The 19,583-nt window shown below is 37.3% G+C and overlaps 1 protein-coding gene across 9 annotated transcripts in view; it reads right to left on the bottom strand.

Annotated features, from left to right (window-relative positions):
* The window catches only part of CD44 (CD44 molecule (Indian blood group)), a 59,110-nt gene that overhangs the window by 11,596 nt on the left and 27,931 nt on the right, over positions 1-19,583 (bottom strand). Inside the window, exons 3-11 of one of the 9 annotated variants that reach the window (XM_054068757.1) lie at positions 18,525-18,596; positions 17,620-17,823; positions 15,383-15,478; positions 13,550-13,675; positions 12,799-12,921; positions 8,756-8,941; positions 7,721-7,906; positions 4,349-4,471; positions 2,980-3,058 (exon numbers count right to left, since the gene is read on the bottom strand). In XM_054068757.1, the coding sequence (XP_053924732.1) occupies positions 2,980-3,058; positions 4,349-4,471; positions 7,721-7,906; positions 8,756-8,941; positions 12,799-12,921; positions 13,550-13,675; positions 15,383-15,478; positions 17,620-17,823; positions 18,525-18,596 (1,195 nt within the window). Of the gene's footprint in view, positions 1-2,979; positions 3,059-4,348; positions 4,472-7,720; positions 7,907-8,755; positions 8,942-12,798; positions 12,922-13,549; positions 13,676-15,382; positions 15,479-17,619; positions 17,860-18,524; positions 18,597-19,583 lie in introns of all 9 variants that reach the window. The other 8 variants (XM_054068756.1, XM_054068753.1, XM_054068754.1 and 5 more) reach the window with 8 other exon arrangements.

Genomic DNA, 19,583 nt, shown 5'->3' with positions numbered 1-19,583 from the left:
TATCTTTACTGTGGATATGAATAATTCTTTACAGCTAGAAGAGATTTTCTAACATTTCGATATATCCACATTTATGAACTTTGTGTACATCCCACTATAAGGACAGGGTCATTCTAAATTCAGACTTGGGAGCACACTCAAAATCTTCAAATTTGAACATTCTTCAAATGCTCAGATTCTTGACACAGCAGAAAATTTGGATCAAGATCTCACTTCATTTTAAACGACAACTTTTTCCTTCTTCGTATTAGCATGTTAGGCCCAGAAGCCTGCCAACAGCAAGAAAATACAGACAACTACTCTTGCAACTATCACTAGCACAGCTCCTTATGATATTAAGGTAGAAAATAGCTACTGTGCTTTTAAAGTTATACTCACTGCAGTGCTGCATAATAAAAGTCACTGATGCATGCTGGTCAACACAGGCTGGGTATTTTTCAGGGTAGTAAAATAGTACTGGCAGGTTTGCCCTGGACTGTTAAGATGGTTCTCTACTTACCAAGTGCTGAACATCCTACTTGTTATGCACATACTAGTTATGTAAACTGAATATACAAAGCACAGGTATCTTTCTGAAAATGAAAGATGTCTCTGTGAAATTGTACTTTAAAGCACTTTCATCTTAAATGAAGCATATTTTCTTGAATTACTAATTTGATAATTCAGTTATACTATCATCCTTCTGAAAGTTTACTTTTTTTCATGCTTACTGACCAATAAATGAGATAGATTTTAACCAAAGTATCTCAGTTCTCTGTATTAACATTACACACATCCACATTCTTAGGATGATTCCTACTCCGTAGCCCTGAAATGAAAGAGGAGCTGTGGAGCTCTATAGTTGCTTGAAAAAGCAGCTCAGAGTGTCTTTCCTGGCTTGTTACTCAGGCTGGGCAGTATGTTCTGTTGGACCCTGGAAGAAGATCCTTAACATTTTTTACAACAGGCACCAGACACAGACAGTCTAAATTAAAAAAAAAATTAAAAAAAAAATATATTTATCTCAAAGCAATTTGTTATTTACTGAGAAGGCGCAATTTATTGTTTAAAATGCTTGAAATCTCTGCCATACTGACTTCGTAACTGGAAAGGCTAAAACTTTTATTTTCAGAATAAGGAAGTTAACTACCTTGAAACTAAGACTTACACTTCATTAGGCTTTTTCAGACAACCTGAACAAGACTGAAACTGGAGAAGCAGAAGTTAGCACTCATTTTAAAAATGGTAGCTGATAGCATTACACAAATAAATCACTATTTAAATAAATTAATCCCTAAAACATTGTCAACTTGCTGCTCAGCTATCACTGAAATACTCAATCCTCCTTTCTCAGCTATTCAATTTTCTCACAGCACAGATGCTGTGTTAGTTTCAGATTAGTTGGCATTCACAAGCAGCATGCTGACTGCACAGTAACTACATATCTATAAATTTTAAGTGTATTAGCACTTATCAGAATAGATAACTATCATAATAGAAAGGATTCTTGACTTATTCACGTCATCATTTGAATCCTGCTAAACTGATTAGCACATATTACTAGGGTCTAATCCATGCATGCATACACGTATATGCATCTACATGAACTTTGTCTCTTTGCAACTCACTCCCAACCGCATGGAAGCTCTAAGTAAGAGATATCTAAGTATCTAAGGCATTATTTACAGCTCTGAGATTGTTTCATTTCTTGCCAGATGCAATCTATAATTAGCCTAAATGGCCCTGTTTGTCCTTTCATGTGGTGATTCTGGGGGAAGAGGGAGGAAACAATGGCAATCTCTACTTTTAAAGACATAACACGGTAACATATAAATTAATAAGCCATGCCATTCAAGCTGTGTAACTCCAGTATCACTTCATAGAAAGAAATTTGTAGAGTTTTCTGTCTCACCATATGCTTCATAGCTTCCTTATTTCAATGGGTCTCTGATAATACTGTCAGAGAAACACTGATACAGTGAATACAGTCATAGGGCTAACCTACCAGGTGGCATCTCACTACCGACTTCACTAAAACTGTATCAGTTTACTCTGTCTGACAATTTGGCATTTAGTTTGCACTGTTTTATCTCAGAGAAGCCTTCTGCACTATGGACACCAAGGTGGCAGTGCTTTATTCTGTCACCCACACCATGCTTGGGAGGATCTTGACAGTATTTCACAAAAGTATGAAAACGTGCTTTCCTGCAACCACCAGTTTAGGAACAAGTTTGCTCACTGCTTCCTCACCAAAGATCTCCACATATTATGTGGTTACGTAAAATCAAATTAATTCAGTTAATTTCAAATTCAACATTCAATTAGAAAATAGTTACTCTGTTAAAGGGTTCAACTTCAGTAGCAAAATGCTGTTTAAGACTGAAAAGTAACCTCAGAACATCCCCTTTGCACAGATCACTGCAACTTTCTATTCCCCTGCTTTTTCATCTATAAAGTGGAGTAAATAAAGCCATTGAGTGCTCTGATAGCAATTTTAGAATATAACCCTAGGACTGCCAGATGTGATACTGCCTTTTGTATGGAAGGAACAAATTAAACTTGTGACAGCAATTGTGTAATACAGTCTTTCACACTGTGCACAGACAACAGTGCTAATGGTGGAGGATTATCCTCCACTCATCCTGTGGTTGCTACTATGTCCATCTCATAATTTTCACTCTCTATGGACCGGATTTTCCTACTAATAAGTAATAGGTAGAGAATAATTAATTATCATTTATACACACTTAGTTTCCATCTACATGTAAAGACCAAATGGTTTATACAGCTGCTGACTTCATGTGGTTCCACTTGTGTGAAGGCTGGTATGTGACTTGTAGAAGACTCAGTGACCTGGGCCTCACACCCCAAGTCCCAGACATTATCAGAGGAAGGTCTTTCCTGTGTTATACTGCTCTGCTTCTTCATGAAGCTTTGAAGCGTTTTGATGAACAAAATAGAAAAGCAGTGTGTTTTGAAAAAGTAAAGGGGCTACCTTACCTTCTTCGACTGTTAACAGCGATGCACGCTGCAAGAATCAATGCCAGTGCCACAAGAGCAGCAACTATGATCAGCCATTCTGTGGGGAGAGTTGAGGGAGGGGAGGAGAGTGTGTTAACGTATCTCATGGAGTTTTGCCATTTCATAGAACTACAAGAACAAACCCACTTTTAGGTTTCTTAAACTGACAGACTTTTTTTATAGCTTACATGAATGCTTGTTTATTTTGTGAAGGGTTTCTGTGCAAACTGAATCCATTTTCATCATTCAACTACAGACAGGCCAACTCAGATAAAATACACCATCACTGTTAGCACCTATAAGAACTGTAATTTGGTGGGCATAATGACCCTAAGAAGTCATATCAAGTACATTTCACTCCAGTGAAACAGGGTTAATAAGAAGATGGCTGAAGAATGCTCCATTTATTCTTAACATTTTTAGTAAAGGAGATTTTACCACCTTCCCAGTAGCCTAGTATTTCTGCTGTACTCCCATTACAGACAGAGATGTTATCCTAAGAGCTAATTCCTTTATTTTGTTTGAAACAAGTCTTTCTTTTTTAAGGAGTCTCCTGTGTTTCATTTTAAACAAATTACTATTTCTAATTAGTTAATTGTTATTACTCTATGGTGAAAAACTGATAAACTTTCTTTTTGTAGCATACTTTTCTCATATTCCTGAGATATTTCCCTGATATATATTCAGAAAACTAAAGTTTTCTCTGAAAATGATGGGTTCTTCAAAAGCTGCTTCAAAGCTTATATTCCAAAAAAATTTCTTTGTGATCATGTCTGTTGGGTTTTTTTATCCTATGAAATTAGTGCAATATCTTGAAATGCACACAGAACTTGAGCTCTGGGATTGCTACACCTAATACCTACACAGTAGGTAGAGTGGGATAATTACTTTCCTTGTTTCAAAGGTTATTTTAGTATTGATATGTCACAGAATAATTTGCATTCTTATGCAATTTTATCATGGCATTGGCTTCTTCCTATTCCATGCTAATCTGCAAGCCCTATTCTGCAGGTCAGCTATTATTTTCACTGAACATTCTCATGGATACAATATTTCGCGAGTTTCTTTACTGAATTTTGCCTGATTTCATATCAATTTTAAAGGTTATTTGGATCTTAATCCAAATGCTCCAAAATCCATGCTCCAAATGCGTGAGTTTTCTCATTTTGATACTGCTGGAAAATTATGAAAGTTACAGTATGTTTCATTTCTCAGAACACTAGTGAAAATGCTAAATATTGTCTGATTCAGAATAAATGTACTTGACCTACATTTTCATCTCTTACTTCAGTTCATATTAATTCCATTCTGTGATAAATTGTTAAAACATGTGATTTCAAAAACCTACCTGGTACATGGGCTGATCTTGGCTGCGAAGCTATTTTTGTTGTTGTGGTTTCCCCCGGAAAAGTAGTGGACTCATAAGGTCCCTTATTTGGTCCCTGACTACCATGATTTCTCGAGGTAGATCCTAGAAAACAAAACTCTTCATTAGACCAAATATGCTTAGTGAATATTTAACAGCAAGGTACAAAGACTATGATTTTCACATTTAAAAAATGTTATTATGTAAAGTTCATGCTGGTGTCATTAAAAAGTGTTTATACTGGAAACTATTACATAGAGTATAACAATCATGCTCATTTCAACTACAACTAATTTTAGTATTTTGAATAACAAGTTTCATGAGTTTCCCCTCTTGTCTCATACGTTTCAGTTTTGATTATATTTTCATGAACCAAAAGGCAATTACAATTGCCTAGGAATTTTGTGGAGAAAATGCAAAGACAGGTGAGTGTTGACAACTTTTTGAAGTGGTTTTTGACATACAAGTCAAACATCTTGTCTCTTCCATGGGGTAAAGAGAGTGAGAAAAGACAGGGGAAAGAGAGAGAGAGTGAGCATGTGCTTTATTTTCATTTAAACCTAAAATGACCAATATGTAGAAATTTTGAAACTTAATTTTATTTCTACACAGGATGAAACTGAATTTCTAAACTCTAATGGTTTCATAAAATAGAAGGATAGTTCTCTGAATGTTTTTAAATTAGCTAGTTATGGATAGAGTTACAGAAGACTTAAAAAATTCCAGATAGTTGTAAAGTAAAAAAAAATCTCTCTGAAAACTTAGAGGCAGATCTCCTTGTCCTTTTTAATAAGCTGTGTAATTAGGTTCTAAAACAGTATTAGGTATTAAATCAAAATCCATACTTCCAGTCTTGAATATTTGCTATGCTGGCCATACTGCTTGAACTTGTACACAACTACATTTCTGGCCCATGCTGCTGCAATACGGGTATCCCAAACCTAAATTTATCAGGAGACTTTGTTTCATTCAAGACATTACAATAAAGATATTATTGATCTCTGTGTCTGGATTTTTCCAGACTCTGACAGGGCAAATTAAGCATTTACTTTAATCAGCTGTAAAGTACACCTTGCAACTCATTTCTAGCCAGCATTTCTTTCTCATTTCTCAATAGCAGCAAAATAAAAATACAAACCCTTTCTTTTCTCTCTGTTATGTTTAGCTGGTAAGTACTACATGAATCTTCCAGGGGTTTTCATTATTTTTATCAACAAGAAACTGTTTAGCTGGCGAATGGTTTTGTGCCATCTCTCCACAAAGGACAGAGCACTAATTCAGCAACTAAGAGTCCTGAGCTAGTCTCCAAGAAAGATGACGGAAAGGAACATATTCACTTGTCTGCCCTACATCTCAGCAGATTTTTTTAAGGTGCTTTACATCATTCTCGAAAATTGCCAGAGCTTTTCCACCACAAACCTCCTGAGAAACTCATGCATACATTTATTAAAATTCTTGTGCTTAGAGAACTACTTAATTTGCCCTTGCACTCCCCTTCCCATTCTCTGAGAACTGAGAAGCAGCAGGATTTAGTCATGTTCCCTTCTGTTCTGGTTCTGGGGAGGTCCTTGCAAGTGGCAAAGAGGGATCCTTAGACGCTCTTTACATTTCGTTTTCATGATGTACTAGAATTTTTTTCTTTTTAAGAGTTAATTTTTGAGTTCCTTCAGTGGACTCATTTGTTATTCATGGCCACTCAGACAACAGATCAATCATTAGTGTGATGTCAGACTACAGCATAAACACTGCTGCAAGGAAAAAGCAAGTGAAAGAAAGTACATCAAGCCATTCATTTGTTCAGAGAAAGCCTTTGACTACAGTCTGCCAATACATCAATGAAAATTTTCCATTCCACTACAGCTACGTGGGCTAAAGTAACAAAAGAAAAAACCTTTCAGTAAATAAGCTTTTTTATGATGATGGTAGTGTCCTAGTAATTACCTTGTATTGTGTTTTTAAAAAGCACCAAGAAAGGATAAATGGAAAAATGAAGAGTTTGGGGAATATGACATAATGAGCCTTTGCCAGGGCACTGACAATACAAAGATTTGATGCAGACAATCACATGGAAAACTGTCTTCAAAACAGTTCCTACAGGTTTTATGTACTCAAAACAGAAAGGTAGGAAACATTTTTTAGCAGTGTGTAATGTCTGCACATAAAATTAAGGAGGCAGTTTGGATCAATTACTTAAACAGGGCAGCGAAAGTAAAGAGATGAGTAAAGAAATGAGTAGGAAACCATTATTAAAAGTAGATTTATCTTTCCCATATATTTCTAGCAAATACTTATGTTGCATTTACATTGCTATGCCCATGGCAAACTATGATAACTCAGGCAATTTTGATAGGGTTGATTTTACTGCTTCTATATTAAATTTTTAAAAAGTAGGCCAAATTCTACCTGACAATATATGAATGAAAATTAGTAAATTAATTAATAACAGAATTATCTTTAAAGTATTTGCTGTATAATATTATAAAAATATAGGTACAGAATCTTGCTTATGTGCAAACCATGTCCACAGATCATTGACCAACATCTATCCTGGGATGGTTCTAGTAATTTCCAAGAAAGTAAATGAAGAAAGTATCTGGATTAGTGTGTATGAGAATTAGCATTTTGAAAACCCCTTACAATTAGGATGATTTCTTCTATGGAAATTTCAAATGAAGGAAAAATCCCTTCATTTCTTTTACTATTTGCATGTGATCACATAAAAGAAAAGAAAGGTTATATGCAGTATAATAAGTAAACAGTGTTACTGCTAACTGCACCAACTTCATCAGAAAATAGCCTTTTGAAATGAGACGTTCACAAATGAAATATTAGTTACAGCCCAATAACGTAGCTATAATCAATCACTGACAAGACACCGTTGGCAAATGCACCTAGAAAAAGGGTTTTCACAGAGAATTACCTTTATTTTGGCACATATTCAACTAATGTAAAAGGAATAAGGATCGGGGAAAAACTGACAGACAGTTGAGTGCTACATAGCTATCATTTGTGCCCAGCAAGAAAGAAGACAAAATGGTATCATGTATTTATGGGCATCAGCAGAAAGCTTACATTTGTTCATTTTAATATTTTTGTTGCTACATACAGATACTAGAATATAAGAAAAGTATATTTTCAAAACACTATTTTCAGCCTGTTAGCAAATCTCCTCTGCTTTGCACAGGAAGAGATTTCCTTTAACAACATATTGTTAATAAATAAATGCTTTATAATCAATCAACAATCAATCAATAAACCAATCAAAATTGAAATAATAATATGACAATAATTATGGTTAGTACACATGTTTTTGGATGATTGCCATTGTCCAAAATAATAACTTTTAGTTCTTACTAGTAGGAAGAGAGGTCTGCAATTGGTTAAGATGATCTTCAATGTCTGGAAAAACTTCAGGTATGTAATTGACTTGAGAACCATCTGTGGTGTGTGCTTGTTCACTTTCACTCTCAGGTGGAATGCTAGGTGCTAGTGGCTCTTTGGTTGCTTTTTCTCGATTAACATCATCCATGGGCTCTGTGACTGTGATGATGGCATCATGATCTTTAAAACTGAGCACTTAGAAAACCACCACCCACATTATTTTCCTCTTTCCTGTACCACACCAAGCCAGAAAACACTTCCTCATTCAAAGCACAGAAGGAGAGAAGTCAGGAAGGTCTCCCCTTCTTCTTCTACCCAGTCACATGCTTCTGAGAGAGCCTTAAGCACCACATACTTGCTCACTGTGTTGGAGGTGAATGCTGGCTACATATACAGATCCCAGTGACAGGTGAAGAGGGAAGACCTTCAGAAGAAGAGACCACAGCAGCAACTACCTGACCCTGTAATTCAGGAGTGAGTAGCCATAATGCACACAGATCCACATTGGCCTTTCCTGGCAACCCACTCGTGAGAAGTAAGGGACTGAAGGCGGAATTTATGGGACGTAATTCCTCTATGATTGCCGTGCCATCACCACTGGGACAGCACTCCACGGTGATGGTGTTGCTGCTGAGTCATAGGAGCAAGCCACCTGATTAACCGACCAGAGTGCCTCCACCACACCAATCATGGTGCCAAAGCATATCATGCCTGATCACACTGCTGCACAAGAAAGGAAGATTGGGCTGAGGTTTCAAAATCACTAAATGTGTCTTACAGAGAGTCAAGAGGCCACCCAAAAACATGCTTCAGCAAAGACAGAAACTTTCAAGCATTACAGAAAGCTTAATTCTATCAACAGCACAGGTCCCACCACAGATTTTTATACTGCAAGCCCACACCAAGAATGTAGATTCGCAAGATGGGAAAGATGGGGAAAGGAGTCAATTTCAGAAGTAATGTCTGCATTGTTTGCACCAAGAAAAGAGTATGATCCATTATTCTTACTGGTACCCATCAGTAGGGAGTCATCAGCAAGTTTGTTCATACTGGCTGTGGTCCTGTGGAGGACCTCATTCTCAGAGACATCTGTGGGATGCATGACGACTTCAGTGCGCTGTCCTGGTTTGTTATCTGAAGGCAGAGGTGGCTGAGTTGGATCTTCATGGTGGGTACCGTCAGGAGAGGCAAGAGCTGTTACCATGATGATTGAATCAGCTGTGAATCCCACATGTGCTGCCATACCCCACCCATTCCCACTGCATTCAAGTCTCCTGTTCACTTTAAATCACTGCTATCCTTTTCTCACCACAAAAGGGGAAGAACAGGAAAATCGTCTGTCCTCCCATACGTCATCACTGCTCTCTTAGTGTGTTGACCAGACATTTTCATTTGCTATTCTCATCCACTTTTCTACTTAAACTAAAAGATTCCCATGGACAGTAGACACATGGAAATGACACAGAGACAGCAGTCAGGAAAATTCCCTGACTTGTGTCTCAGGTTGACCACAGACAGATTCAGAGACACTGTCAAGTGGTGCTACAGTGCATTTTACATTGCAGATTGTCAGTATGGACAGTAAAGAACCCTTTCTACAGGCATTGATTTCTTCTTTGTTGCTCAAGACTTTGTGAGTGGTGACAAGTTATAGAAAATGGTTAGTTTGTAGTTCTTTTCATGTTAGTCATAAGACTTGGTTTCCTCTCAGAATCACCTTCAAATTTCTGCATTACTGAAGGATTTTACCTATTAGAATTAGTTCGTGGTATGGTGTCTACTGAAACCTCCACCCACACTGTTCTTCTTTTCCTATATGCAGAGTAGATTTTATGTTTTTATTCTAATTGGATCACACAGAAGAAAAGGAAACAGGCTTTTCTATTTATTTTTATTGTCATCCGCTTTCCAGCTTTGTAACCTAAGCTGTACTGCTTTTCGAAATAGGTGGCTAATGCTGTATAATACAAGGAGCAAAGAGATAGAAGCAATACCATCAGAGGAACACAAGACAACCATAAAAGAAATTTAACTAGTTATTATAAAATCACAAAAAGGTTCTAAGAAAGGACTAAAGTTACCTTTCCTCTTATTTCAGGAATAGGTCATTTGTTTCTCATATCATGCTTTTAGAACATCATTTTGATGGTATAAATGGTATGCTCTATAGAAGACTGCATCACGTTATGTCATGCCAGTTTTGTAAAATCCTTTCTCACATTATTCTACAGACAATTGTGCAATGCCAAATAATGTAACTTATATAATGAGCTGGACACTGTTCTACACTTGTGCTTCACTAGGGAACAGAAAGCATAAGTGGTGGTGGCAAGTAAAATTAAGTGTTTTATACAGAACTAAAATTGAAAACTTCTGTCTCACCACTCTCCAGGCAGAGGACAGGGAAAATTAATCACTTTATAATTGATATAATTTTCTTAAAGGGATCAGTAAGTTAGTCCTCTTTACAAGTTCAAGTAATATCTTTCCAAGACAGGCCATCGGGGAGAGAAAAGTGATGAAGTTTAAATAACTGACTTTACTACTGGTACCTGTAGTGAAAGACTCTTTTTCATTATCATTCTCTCTGGAAGGAATAGTTCTATCCATCACAGCAGCTTGTGTGGCATAATCCTCTCCCTTGTCCCAAACTGCTAACACCAATGACTCTTGCTCTGAGTTGTTCTGTTTGGCTCCATGGATGGAAGCCATAGCTGTTATGATGATGGTGTAACAATTATGAACTCAGTATATAAAGATTAATTTCTCATATTATTCTCCTCTTTGGTTCTTGTCTTTATGACAGGCCTTGCTCACATGTCTACTAAATTTAATGGCAAAGAGAAGAAAAGCTGATTTTCTTCTCATTATGGTTTATGTTTAGAAAAGCGGCCTACTGTCACCAATAGGATTGACTTCTTCCTCAAACTGAACACATGCTTTTCAGAATCAAGATACCTCACTGTTTTTCAAAAGTATTTCCCCAAATCATGCTGTTGACTTTGTATTTGTTGAATATTAAACCAATATCCACTGATACAGAAGTAAGAATAGTAAAGGCAAAAATAGCTGCAAGAATATGACCCATCAGAAAGATTTTAATTATTGAATTTTAGAACATTGCCTATATCCAATTTTTGCTTCTCAGAATTTCACTGTTTTACCAGTGGAAGCATCTCCAGGAAAATATACAAAGAACTCTGAAAGAGGGGAAAGGTGGCATATGTTGCAGATTTGTGAATGGTGCACACAATAGATTCAACTGGAGCATTCATCAGCATTCAGCTGGAGAATATTTGATATTGTAGTTATTTAAAAAAATATAATATTGTCCATATCAACTAACCTGCAGCTTTTATGAGACAGTTACAGCAAAAAATCTTTTAAGTACCATAACCACCCTTAACATCCCCAAACCAATCAAAAAAAACCCAAGAAAGTTTCCACAGTGTGTTATAACAAAATTGAACAGATAAAATAATACTTTCACAAGAGTCTATGATCAGAAGGTTTATACATTTTCACCCACGGAACATATAGACAACACTAGACCACAGAAAATAACTGGAATGCAATATGCCATGTGGAATAAGTCACCTATGTAGTCTCGAAGATAAATAAATTAACATCAGAAATACCTAAAACTTAGGCAAGTATTTTCTTCTAAAAATGAAGACAACTGATGAAAAAAAAGCCAAATACTCCACTATCTTCAGAAACAAACCCTTATAAACACTATTGAGTAAATAAGTGCACAGACGAAAAACACATTAAGATGTGCTCAAATTAGATTAAATTACATAAAAGAACAGATTGTTACCTTCATACAAATAAGAGCCTTAAAGTATAGTCATTAGTGGTCATATCTATACTGAAAAGAAGTGCTGGGCTGAGGCCATTCTTTGGTCATAAGGCCAAGCGTGTGCTTCATGAGGACTGTGTGTTTCAGTGACACACAGCATTTGGTTTTGATCCTCATATGTGGTGGTTTTCTGGTTTTGAGGCAAAATGATTTTAGGTATAGATGGCATTTTTTAGTTAAAACAGAGCTATTAGACAATCACTGTGGGACTATTAATATCAGAAAAATAAGATCGTATTAAAATATCTGAGTTGTAGTATTGGATCATGCCTAAACATCTGAGGTCACAGAAGAAATGAGACGGTGTTGGAAGAGTGTGGAATGTAGCAAATATGAGACAATATATATGCTGACAATTCAGAATGAAAAGGGCACTTGGGGTTTGGCATCCTCAAACTGTAACGAACACCTGCTGCCACAGACAGGAAGTCGACTATTGTATAGATATAGATTATAAGTAACATTAATTGGAATTATTCTAACACTGTTTTCCAAAACCAGAAAAAAACAGAAAAAAACCCAACCTTTTTTCTTTCTGAAAATCAGGAGTGAATGCATGCATTCAAATAGGCATGAAACTAAGAAGATTATTTTAAATAATGATAAAAGGAATACTCATTCTATCAATATGGACCTTGTATGATTTTTCAACCTCAAAAGAGATATTTCTGAGGGAACAGTTGATGAGAATGCACAATATTTTCTCCGAACACATTACAAATAGTAATGTTTCATAGATTTGTGATAGGCATTTAAAGATGGAAATAGTTTCTTGTTTAGAAAAATTGCAGATATCTATAGCCTTTTCTTCGACTGTGCTAGACAAGCCTAGTAAGTATTGGCATGCAAACAGAAATAATTTTGCCAATTGAATAGTTTTGCTGGAAACTCCTACCAAAGAGGAATTATTCCTTGAAACAAAACATGCCACAAGGAAAGCCCACATATCTGATATGGAAGGAGACAAAACATCAGTTCTAGAAGCAATGGAAGATGGTATGTCTAAAGGTACAGATCTCTCAAGATCTAAATGGGTTTTTCTTGTGGCACTGGAGGTGTGTTTGAAACAAGAGCTGATTGAGAGACCGTCCAATTTTCACACATTATATGTGTGACAAAAGAGGAAGAACATTGGGTAGGACAGGAAAAAGAAGAAAGAAACCATCCAAAGAGAAAGGAATTTCCTTACTAGTACTTGTAGCATACTCGTCTTTGGCCACTCTCCTGTCCCATCCTTGAAACACTGTTAGGTAAATCATCTCCTTTGAAGAGCCTTCATCATCAGAACCATTCCCACTTGAAGTCACATCTGCTGTGATGATATTAAATCTGCCATGAAGCCCTAATCCACAAGGTCTTCTGCTGTTTTCCTGTCTCCCCTACATACAGCCTTACAGTCACAAGAGGAGAGCATACAGCACCATGCTTCCCTATCTCCTCCTGGTTCTTTCACCCACAAAGGATTCATCACTCTGTAATGGCCCTGCCGAAGCTGCTCCAATGTGGCCCTTAGTTACAATTCATTGCCCTGTGCAAGCTCGCAGCACTGACAGTACTCTGTCCTCTTCTAGCAGAGTAAGCATAGCACATTGTCCTGAAAAAATTTTCTTCCTTTCTCCCAGAAGTCTTTCTCATTGGAAAAGCCTACTTCTAAAATGTCTAAGTATATCCTTTACAAGATGACTCACATACTCATCTCCTTCAGGCATGCAGAATGTCTCTGCTGTACGTGGACAATGTGAAAAATGCTACCAAATGTATGGTCCATGAGAGATAGCCCCGAACTTTGCTTTTTCCACTTCAAAGACATGGCAACAAAATGCAGTGAGTATTCCACACATTGAACCCCCCATCCGCTTAATGCTTCTGCAACTTGCTGCCCTGGTGCGCTGGTTTTTCAGTCCCTAATCAAAGTGCCCTCTTAGCATGACATTTTTTACCCTTGCTTGCTTGCTTGGGTTCTTGTGTCTTCTCTCCAGGATTTGACCACCACCAGTGGTTTGAGAATGGACTCCACTGAGTTTGGGTGGTAGTTTTCTCCAGGTTGTCATGATGAGGCCCTGGAGCTGTTAGAATATAGTTTATTCAACTGAGATCTTGTTATTATTTCTTGAAAAGCACTTTTCCTCCAGCAAAGTCTAGTCCACCAGCACCAGCACCCTAAGCATGCTCATGCCACCGAGATGAGTGTGAGTGCAAGCTGAATGTATGAACCCATGGTATCATTACATTCCTCAAACAGCAAAAATATCCAATGCTTTTACTATAAGTGAGTTGTAAACATTTTACTAAAGTGTAAGACTGCATTACCAGCTCTGAAAGTTAAGTAAATAAATTCTGCATAGCATTTTTAGGTGTGATAGATCAAAATGTGTACTGTATGTGAAATATGCCCCAATACTTTAACAAGAAGCATTCAAAGCTAGTAGAGGTATGCGCACCGTTGAACCTGAAAGCCCCCAGTCAAGCTAGTTGATAGTTTAAACTTCCTGTTAAGAGCTGAAAGAAGAGCTGCACTTCAAGTCATACACATATTCACTAGAAAAAAAAACCCCAAATCTATCTCAAAATGTTTCAGAATATTTTTATTCTGGCAATGCCTCACAAGCAATATTTTTATTGTCATTTACATCATGTACTCTTTTTCATTTAGAAAGTAACCTTTAAATAACATTCAATTTAGAAAAATACCTTGAAGAATAACATCAAAGTCACTAGTTTTGATGAATTTTTGTACAATATATGAAAGCACTGGAAAATGCAAGACCTAGGAATCACAGTTCTAATGATCAAACAAGATAAACTGATATTCTTCAGTCTGCAGCAGTTATGTTTTGCTTATCTGTAAACCACAAACTCTTTTGTATGGACTTAAGCTTAGAAACATACATTTTCAAAGTGCAGCTGTTTTGGCAGCAAAACTGTACAGATTTTGCCTTTTTGAGAAGCTTTCCATGACTGAAAAAATATTATCTCTTCTCAGAGTCAGTAATTGCTTCCTAAACTCAGTATTACTAGCACTAGTAAGTAATAGATAGTGGTGCCAGAAAATGGGAAACCTGGACCCTCAACGTCTGATCTCTGAGCAACAGACCATCAAAACCCATGTAGTCTCAGATTTGGAGCTTTGGCATTTAACTGTGAATAAAATAATAATGCCAAAAACTGGCTAACAAGAAAATAACTGAACAGCTAAGTAATTGCCATCTGACTTGCTTGTAATCACAGTAAAATTTTCACTTCTACCTGCTTTCAACAACAAGCTGTATGAGCTCATTTTCTTACATGATGAACATGTATTCTTGGCTTCCTTTCACATACAAAATACTAATGCAGATGCTTTACTGTCAGATCAGCCAAAGTATGGACATAGGAATTTTTTATGGGATTGTTTTCAGGGAATACTCCAAGCCAAATATAAGGAAAATCCAGCAAAGCATAACAATTTCTATTACATATGGATATATATAGGTGTGATTAAAAAACAGTGGGGTACACAAAACAACAGTCTTTCTGAATTAAAGACTGTTTCTGAATTAAAGAGTGTTTAATATAAACACTGAAGCAAACACACAGTAAATATTTTTGCTCCCCTTATCCCAGAGAGTGAAGTTTATTTCTGACCTAATCAATCTGAAAAATACTGTTTCAACATCTTTCTAAAACTGGAGATGATGTATCCTTCACCACTTACCAGATTGCCCTGCTGGAGGAGGAAAGCAGTTTTAATGTAATCTATATTTGATGTAGCTACTATAATAGATAAATCTTACCAGTACTCGCAGGATACTGCCCACCATCTTTTTCAGGGGAATCATCAGCTGCTGTCACCAAAGAGATGTCAGGTGATCCAGGAGAGACTTCATAATCTGTATGGTGACGGATGAATACTATTTCATTAGCAGAGTTGCAACTCACTACTAACAGCTACTTCTGTTATTATATCCTGCAAGTTTCATTCCTTCATTTATTAATCTGAGAGACAAGAAAGATACAGGCTAGCTTCTTCATATACTTCAACCCCAAATAGCTTTACTTTACTAACACAGTAAGGGTGTCACCAAACAGATTATTTCAAGGTGAGTATGCAGTACAGTATAATCAACATTTTGGCAATAAACTGTTCATCTGATTCAAGCTCCAATTGTAGCTGCACACCATCTGGACAGGGATTCTAGAGCAATGAGTGAAGTTATTTGTATTCCCCTCTTTAATGAGATATATTTTGAGATTTAGTAAAAAAAATCAAACTAAACTCTGCATGTGAGCAGAGGTGATACGAATTGTTATGGCAAGCAATGGAAATACATGGCATATACCTTGAGGAATGGCTCTCATCCTAGTTCCTTAACAAATGAATGTTAGGATTTATCCTACATGATGCTAATGACATTGAAAAATAAGTATAACATCATGAGCATACCTCTCATGTGAAAGTAATTTCAGTATTTGATGAGGATAATGATGCAAACTAGTGATGTCTGTCACTGGCAAATTATTGATGATTTAATAAAACCCTGTGGTCAGAGGTCACAAAGTATACTTTACTGTCGATAAATTATATTAGTTTCTCTTAGGTTCAATGGGAGCTACTCTTTCAGTCCTGTGATAATTTAAGCCACACAAGCAACATAAGAGATGAAATAAAATATATGTCACTTTCACAAAATATCAAGAAATGGGCAAGGCCCTCTAATTTACTAATTTGCTGTAGAAAAGAATATGGCATTTGTATTTGCTAGGCCTTCACGGAAACAATTTGTAATCTACTGTAGTGAGATGTCTTAAAAAAACCCTTGTATTTGTACAAAGAGAAATCACTTGAACTGCATACTTCTCATTGTTCCTACTACTTAGTATCGATTCATCCTTTAAGAGAACACATAAGAATATGTTATCCTTATATCCATACCCTCAGCCTCACTGTTCTCTATTTGCTGATGGATGTGGTTTTGAGCCTTTAATGAAATAAATATTTTAATAATAACAAGAGCAAATTCTTAGAACCATCTGTTCTCAACATCCTGGAAAGATTTATGTGGGAAACCATGCTGATATGTGGCTGCTTTGTACTCTGTGCAAACAAAAAAGTCCTTAGAAATTCAGACGGTTTCTATTTTCTTTCAAAGACACACATTCTCCTTTTACTTTGCCAGGATACAAATTAGAGATTAATTCCCTTATGGTATCCTTAATTGGCAGGACCATTCCCTTATGGTCCTGCACTTGGGGCACAACAACCCTATGCAGCGCTACAGACTGGGGGAAGAAAGGCTGGAGAGCTGCACGGAAGAGAAGGACCTGGGGGTGCTGGTTGACAGCCGACTGAACATGAGCCAGCAGTGTGCCCAGGTGGCCAAGAAGGCCAATGGCATCTTGGCTTGTATCAGAAATGCGGTCACCAGCAGGTCCAGGGAGGTTGTTCTCCCTCTGTACTCGGCACTGGTGAGACCGCACCTTGAATACTGTGTTCAGTTCTGGACCCCTCACCACAAGAAGGATGTTGAGACTCTGGAGCGTGTCCAGAGAAGAGCAACAAAGCTGGTGAGGGGGCTGGAGAACAAGTCTTACGAGGAGCGGCTGAGAGAGCTGTGGTTGTTTAGCCTGGAGAAGAGGAGGCTGAGGGGAGACCTTATTACTCTCTACAACTACCTGAAAGGAGGTTGTGGAGCGGAGGGAGCTGGCCTCTTCTCCCAAGTGACGGGGGACAGGACAAGAGGGAATGGCCTGAAGCTCCGTCAGGGGAGGTTCAGGCTGGATATCAGAAAAAAATTCTTCACAGTAAGAGTCATTGGGTACTGGAACAGGCTGCCCAGGGAGGTGGTCGAGTCACCTTCCCTGGAGGTGTTTAAGGAACTGGTGGATGAAGTGCTTAGGGACATGGTTTAGGGAGTGTTAGGAATGGTTGGACTCGATGATCCAATGGGTCCTTTCCAACCTTGTGATTCTGTGATTCTGTGATTCACTCAGTTATTTTAGAGAGACTATAGTGGTGACCTAATGTCCTTACCAGATTCTTTTCTAGGAATTTCTTTTTCACTCCCTCCAGAAGTATGATCTGGCAGCTGTGAGACTGGAGTAGCACTTCCATAATATGAGGGGCTGGATCTCCTGAAGGAAGTATCCTTTTGAGTCGTGTCCTGTGTTGATCCACTACCGACATTTTCATCATCCGCACCTGAGGTTGAGGATTCTCCACTGTGATGCATACCATCTGCATTATAATGTGAGCCATCTGCATTATCAATGACTGTTGGAAAGAGGAAATTAGGCAGCTGATAATATCAAGGAGCTACATAGCTATATTTCAGTAATACTAAACAGTTTATGTCCTATAAAAAAATAAAGAGAAACAGTTGTGTATTAATATAATTTCAACCATTTTTGCCATCCTATCTAACCTGTCTAGATCATACATCACTATGTCTAATGTATACATGCTAACGTATATATTTGACAAATATATAGGGCCTACTCTGCATCATATATTTTGATCAGAAAGTTTGATTTTGAACCTAAAAAACTGGCCTCTTTGAAGTCAATCAGAATTTTACAATTTGGACAAATTATTATGAGAGTTTTCTTCCACTTCCAGTTACTTTTCTAACCAGCAGATCAAATGAAATTTAGAAAGGTTGCTGTCTTGAGCAAAGTCCTATATGTCAAAGAAACATTAGCAGCTCTGAGGTGGTAAAAAACATCAAATACTTATATAAAAAATGTTTGGTAGCACCTTGAGACAAACCAAGCTCCATAGGGTTTAGCGGAAGACAAGTGATCAATTACTTTAGTTGCTGTTGAAAATCTCTTGAGTTACCTTTTTTATGTTTGGCTTGATTATTAATATTAGCAATTGCTTACATAAAAACAAAAAAAAGAGCCAGATTCTGCAGATCTTTCTAATTAGTACCATACCTATTTCACCCTGATTATTGAGGAAAGAAGTATCCAGTCTTTCAATTGGCTCACATGTTTTGTCTCTTGTTTCTGTGAAAGGAGGAAAATGAAAATATTAATTTGAGAAAATAGAGAAAAAAGTCACATATATACCCATATTAATTGTACATAATCACAAGAAGTCAGCTTCAGATGCGGACAATAAAAATCAAATTTCCAAGTAAAACATTATTCATTGATCTACCAGCATTCCCTTTTTGTTTCTTCCCAGGTGGGACACTTCAAGATTGTTCTGCCAGGTAATGATGAGATTCTCTAGTTCCATACCCACTCCAGAAAATATTTGCAATCATCAGTACAAGTAGCCTTCTAACCTAGTTCCAGTGCAGACTGTCATGACAGCAGTGGCAGGTCTAATTTATTTTAGCTGGAGGGACCTCACCCCTTCAGTGGAGGGCTCTGCACAGGCAGAATGTGCCCTGGTCTTGTGATCTCTGCTTGCTCAAGTAGGCTGCAGTGCCATACTCGGGGCCAGCATGTAAGCCAGCTGCTTATGATGCCCTAAGGGAATAAGACTCATGAGGAATTATAAAGCTCTGGTAGGGATGGACATCGATGTAGCAGAAAATTCATCCACGTGTGACTGAGGACGGCAGCTCACCTATGCCAATGCATAGATGAATTTTAATGATATGACCATCAGGAACAAAAGCAAAAAATGTTACTGCCATTCAAATAATCAATGAACTTTGCCTACAGCTTTCTGTAATATCCGTGTTTCCACTGTGAATGTAGTAGCCTACTGAAATGCAAGATACTTTGTGTTAGTCCAGATTTTATCCTCAAATACTGCGTTCGGTAATCACACAAGATAATCTACATTTTTCTAATAAGTTAGAAAAATATTTTCAACTATTAAAAAGTTCAAAAACTTAGAAGAAAGTGGTCTGCTTCTGACCCACATCACTATCTAAGTGCTTAATGTCTGAATGGAGATTTGCCTGAGAGCAAATACTGGATGAACCTGCAAATGGGAAAATAGCAGCCCTGCTCATGGGCCTGGGTTGCAACCCCGGG

Source organism: Cuculus canorus, chromosome 5 (assembly GCF_017976375.1).
Source record: "Cuculus canorus isolate bCucCan1 chromosome 5, bCucCan1.pri, whole genome shotgun sequence".
NCBI lineage: Eukaryota > Metazoa > Chordata > Aves > Cuculiformes > Cuculidae > Cuculus > Cuculus canorus.
The sequence above is the reverse complement of the archived record's forward strand: the minus strand, read 5'-3'. Positions and strand labels throughout refer to the sequence as shown.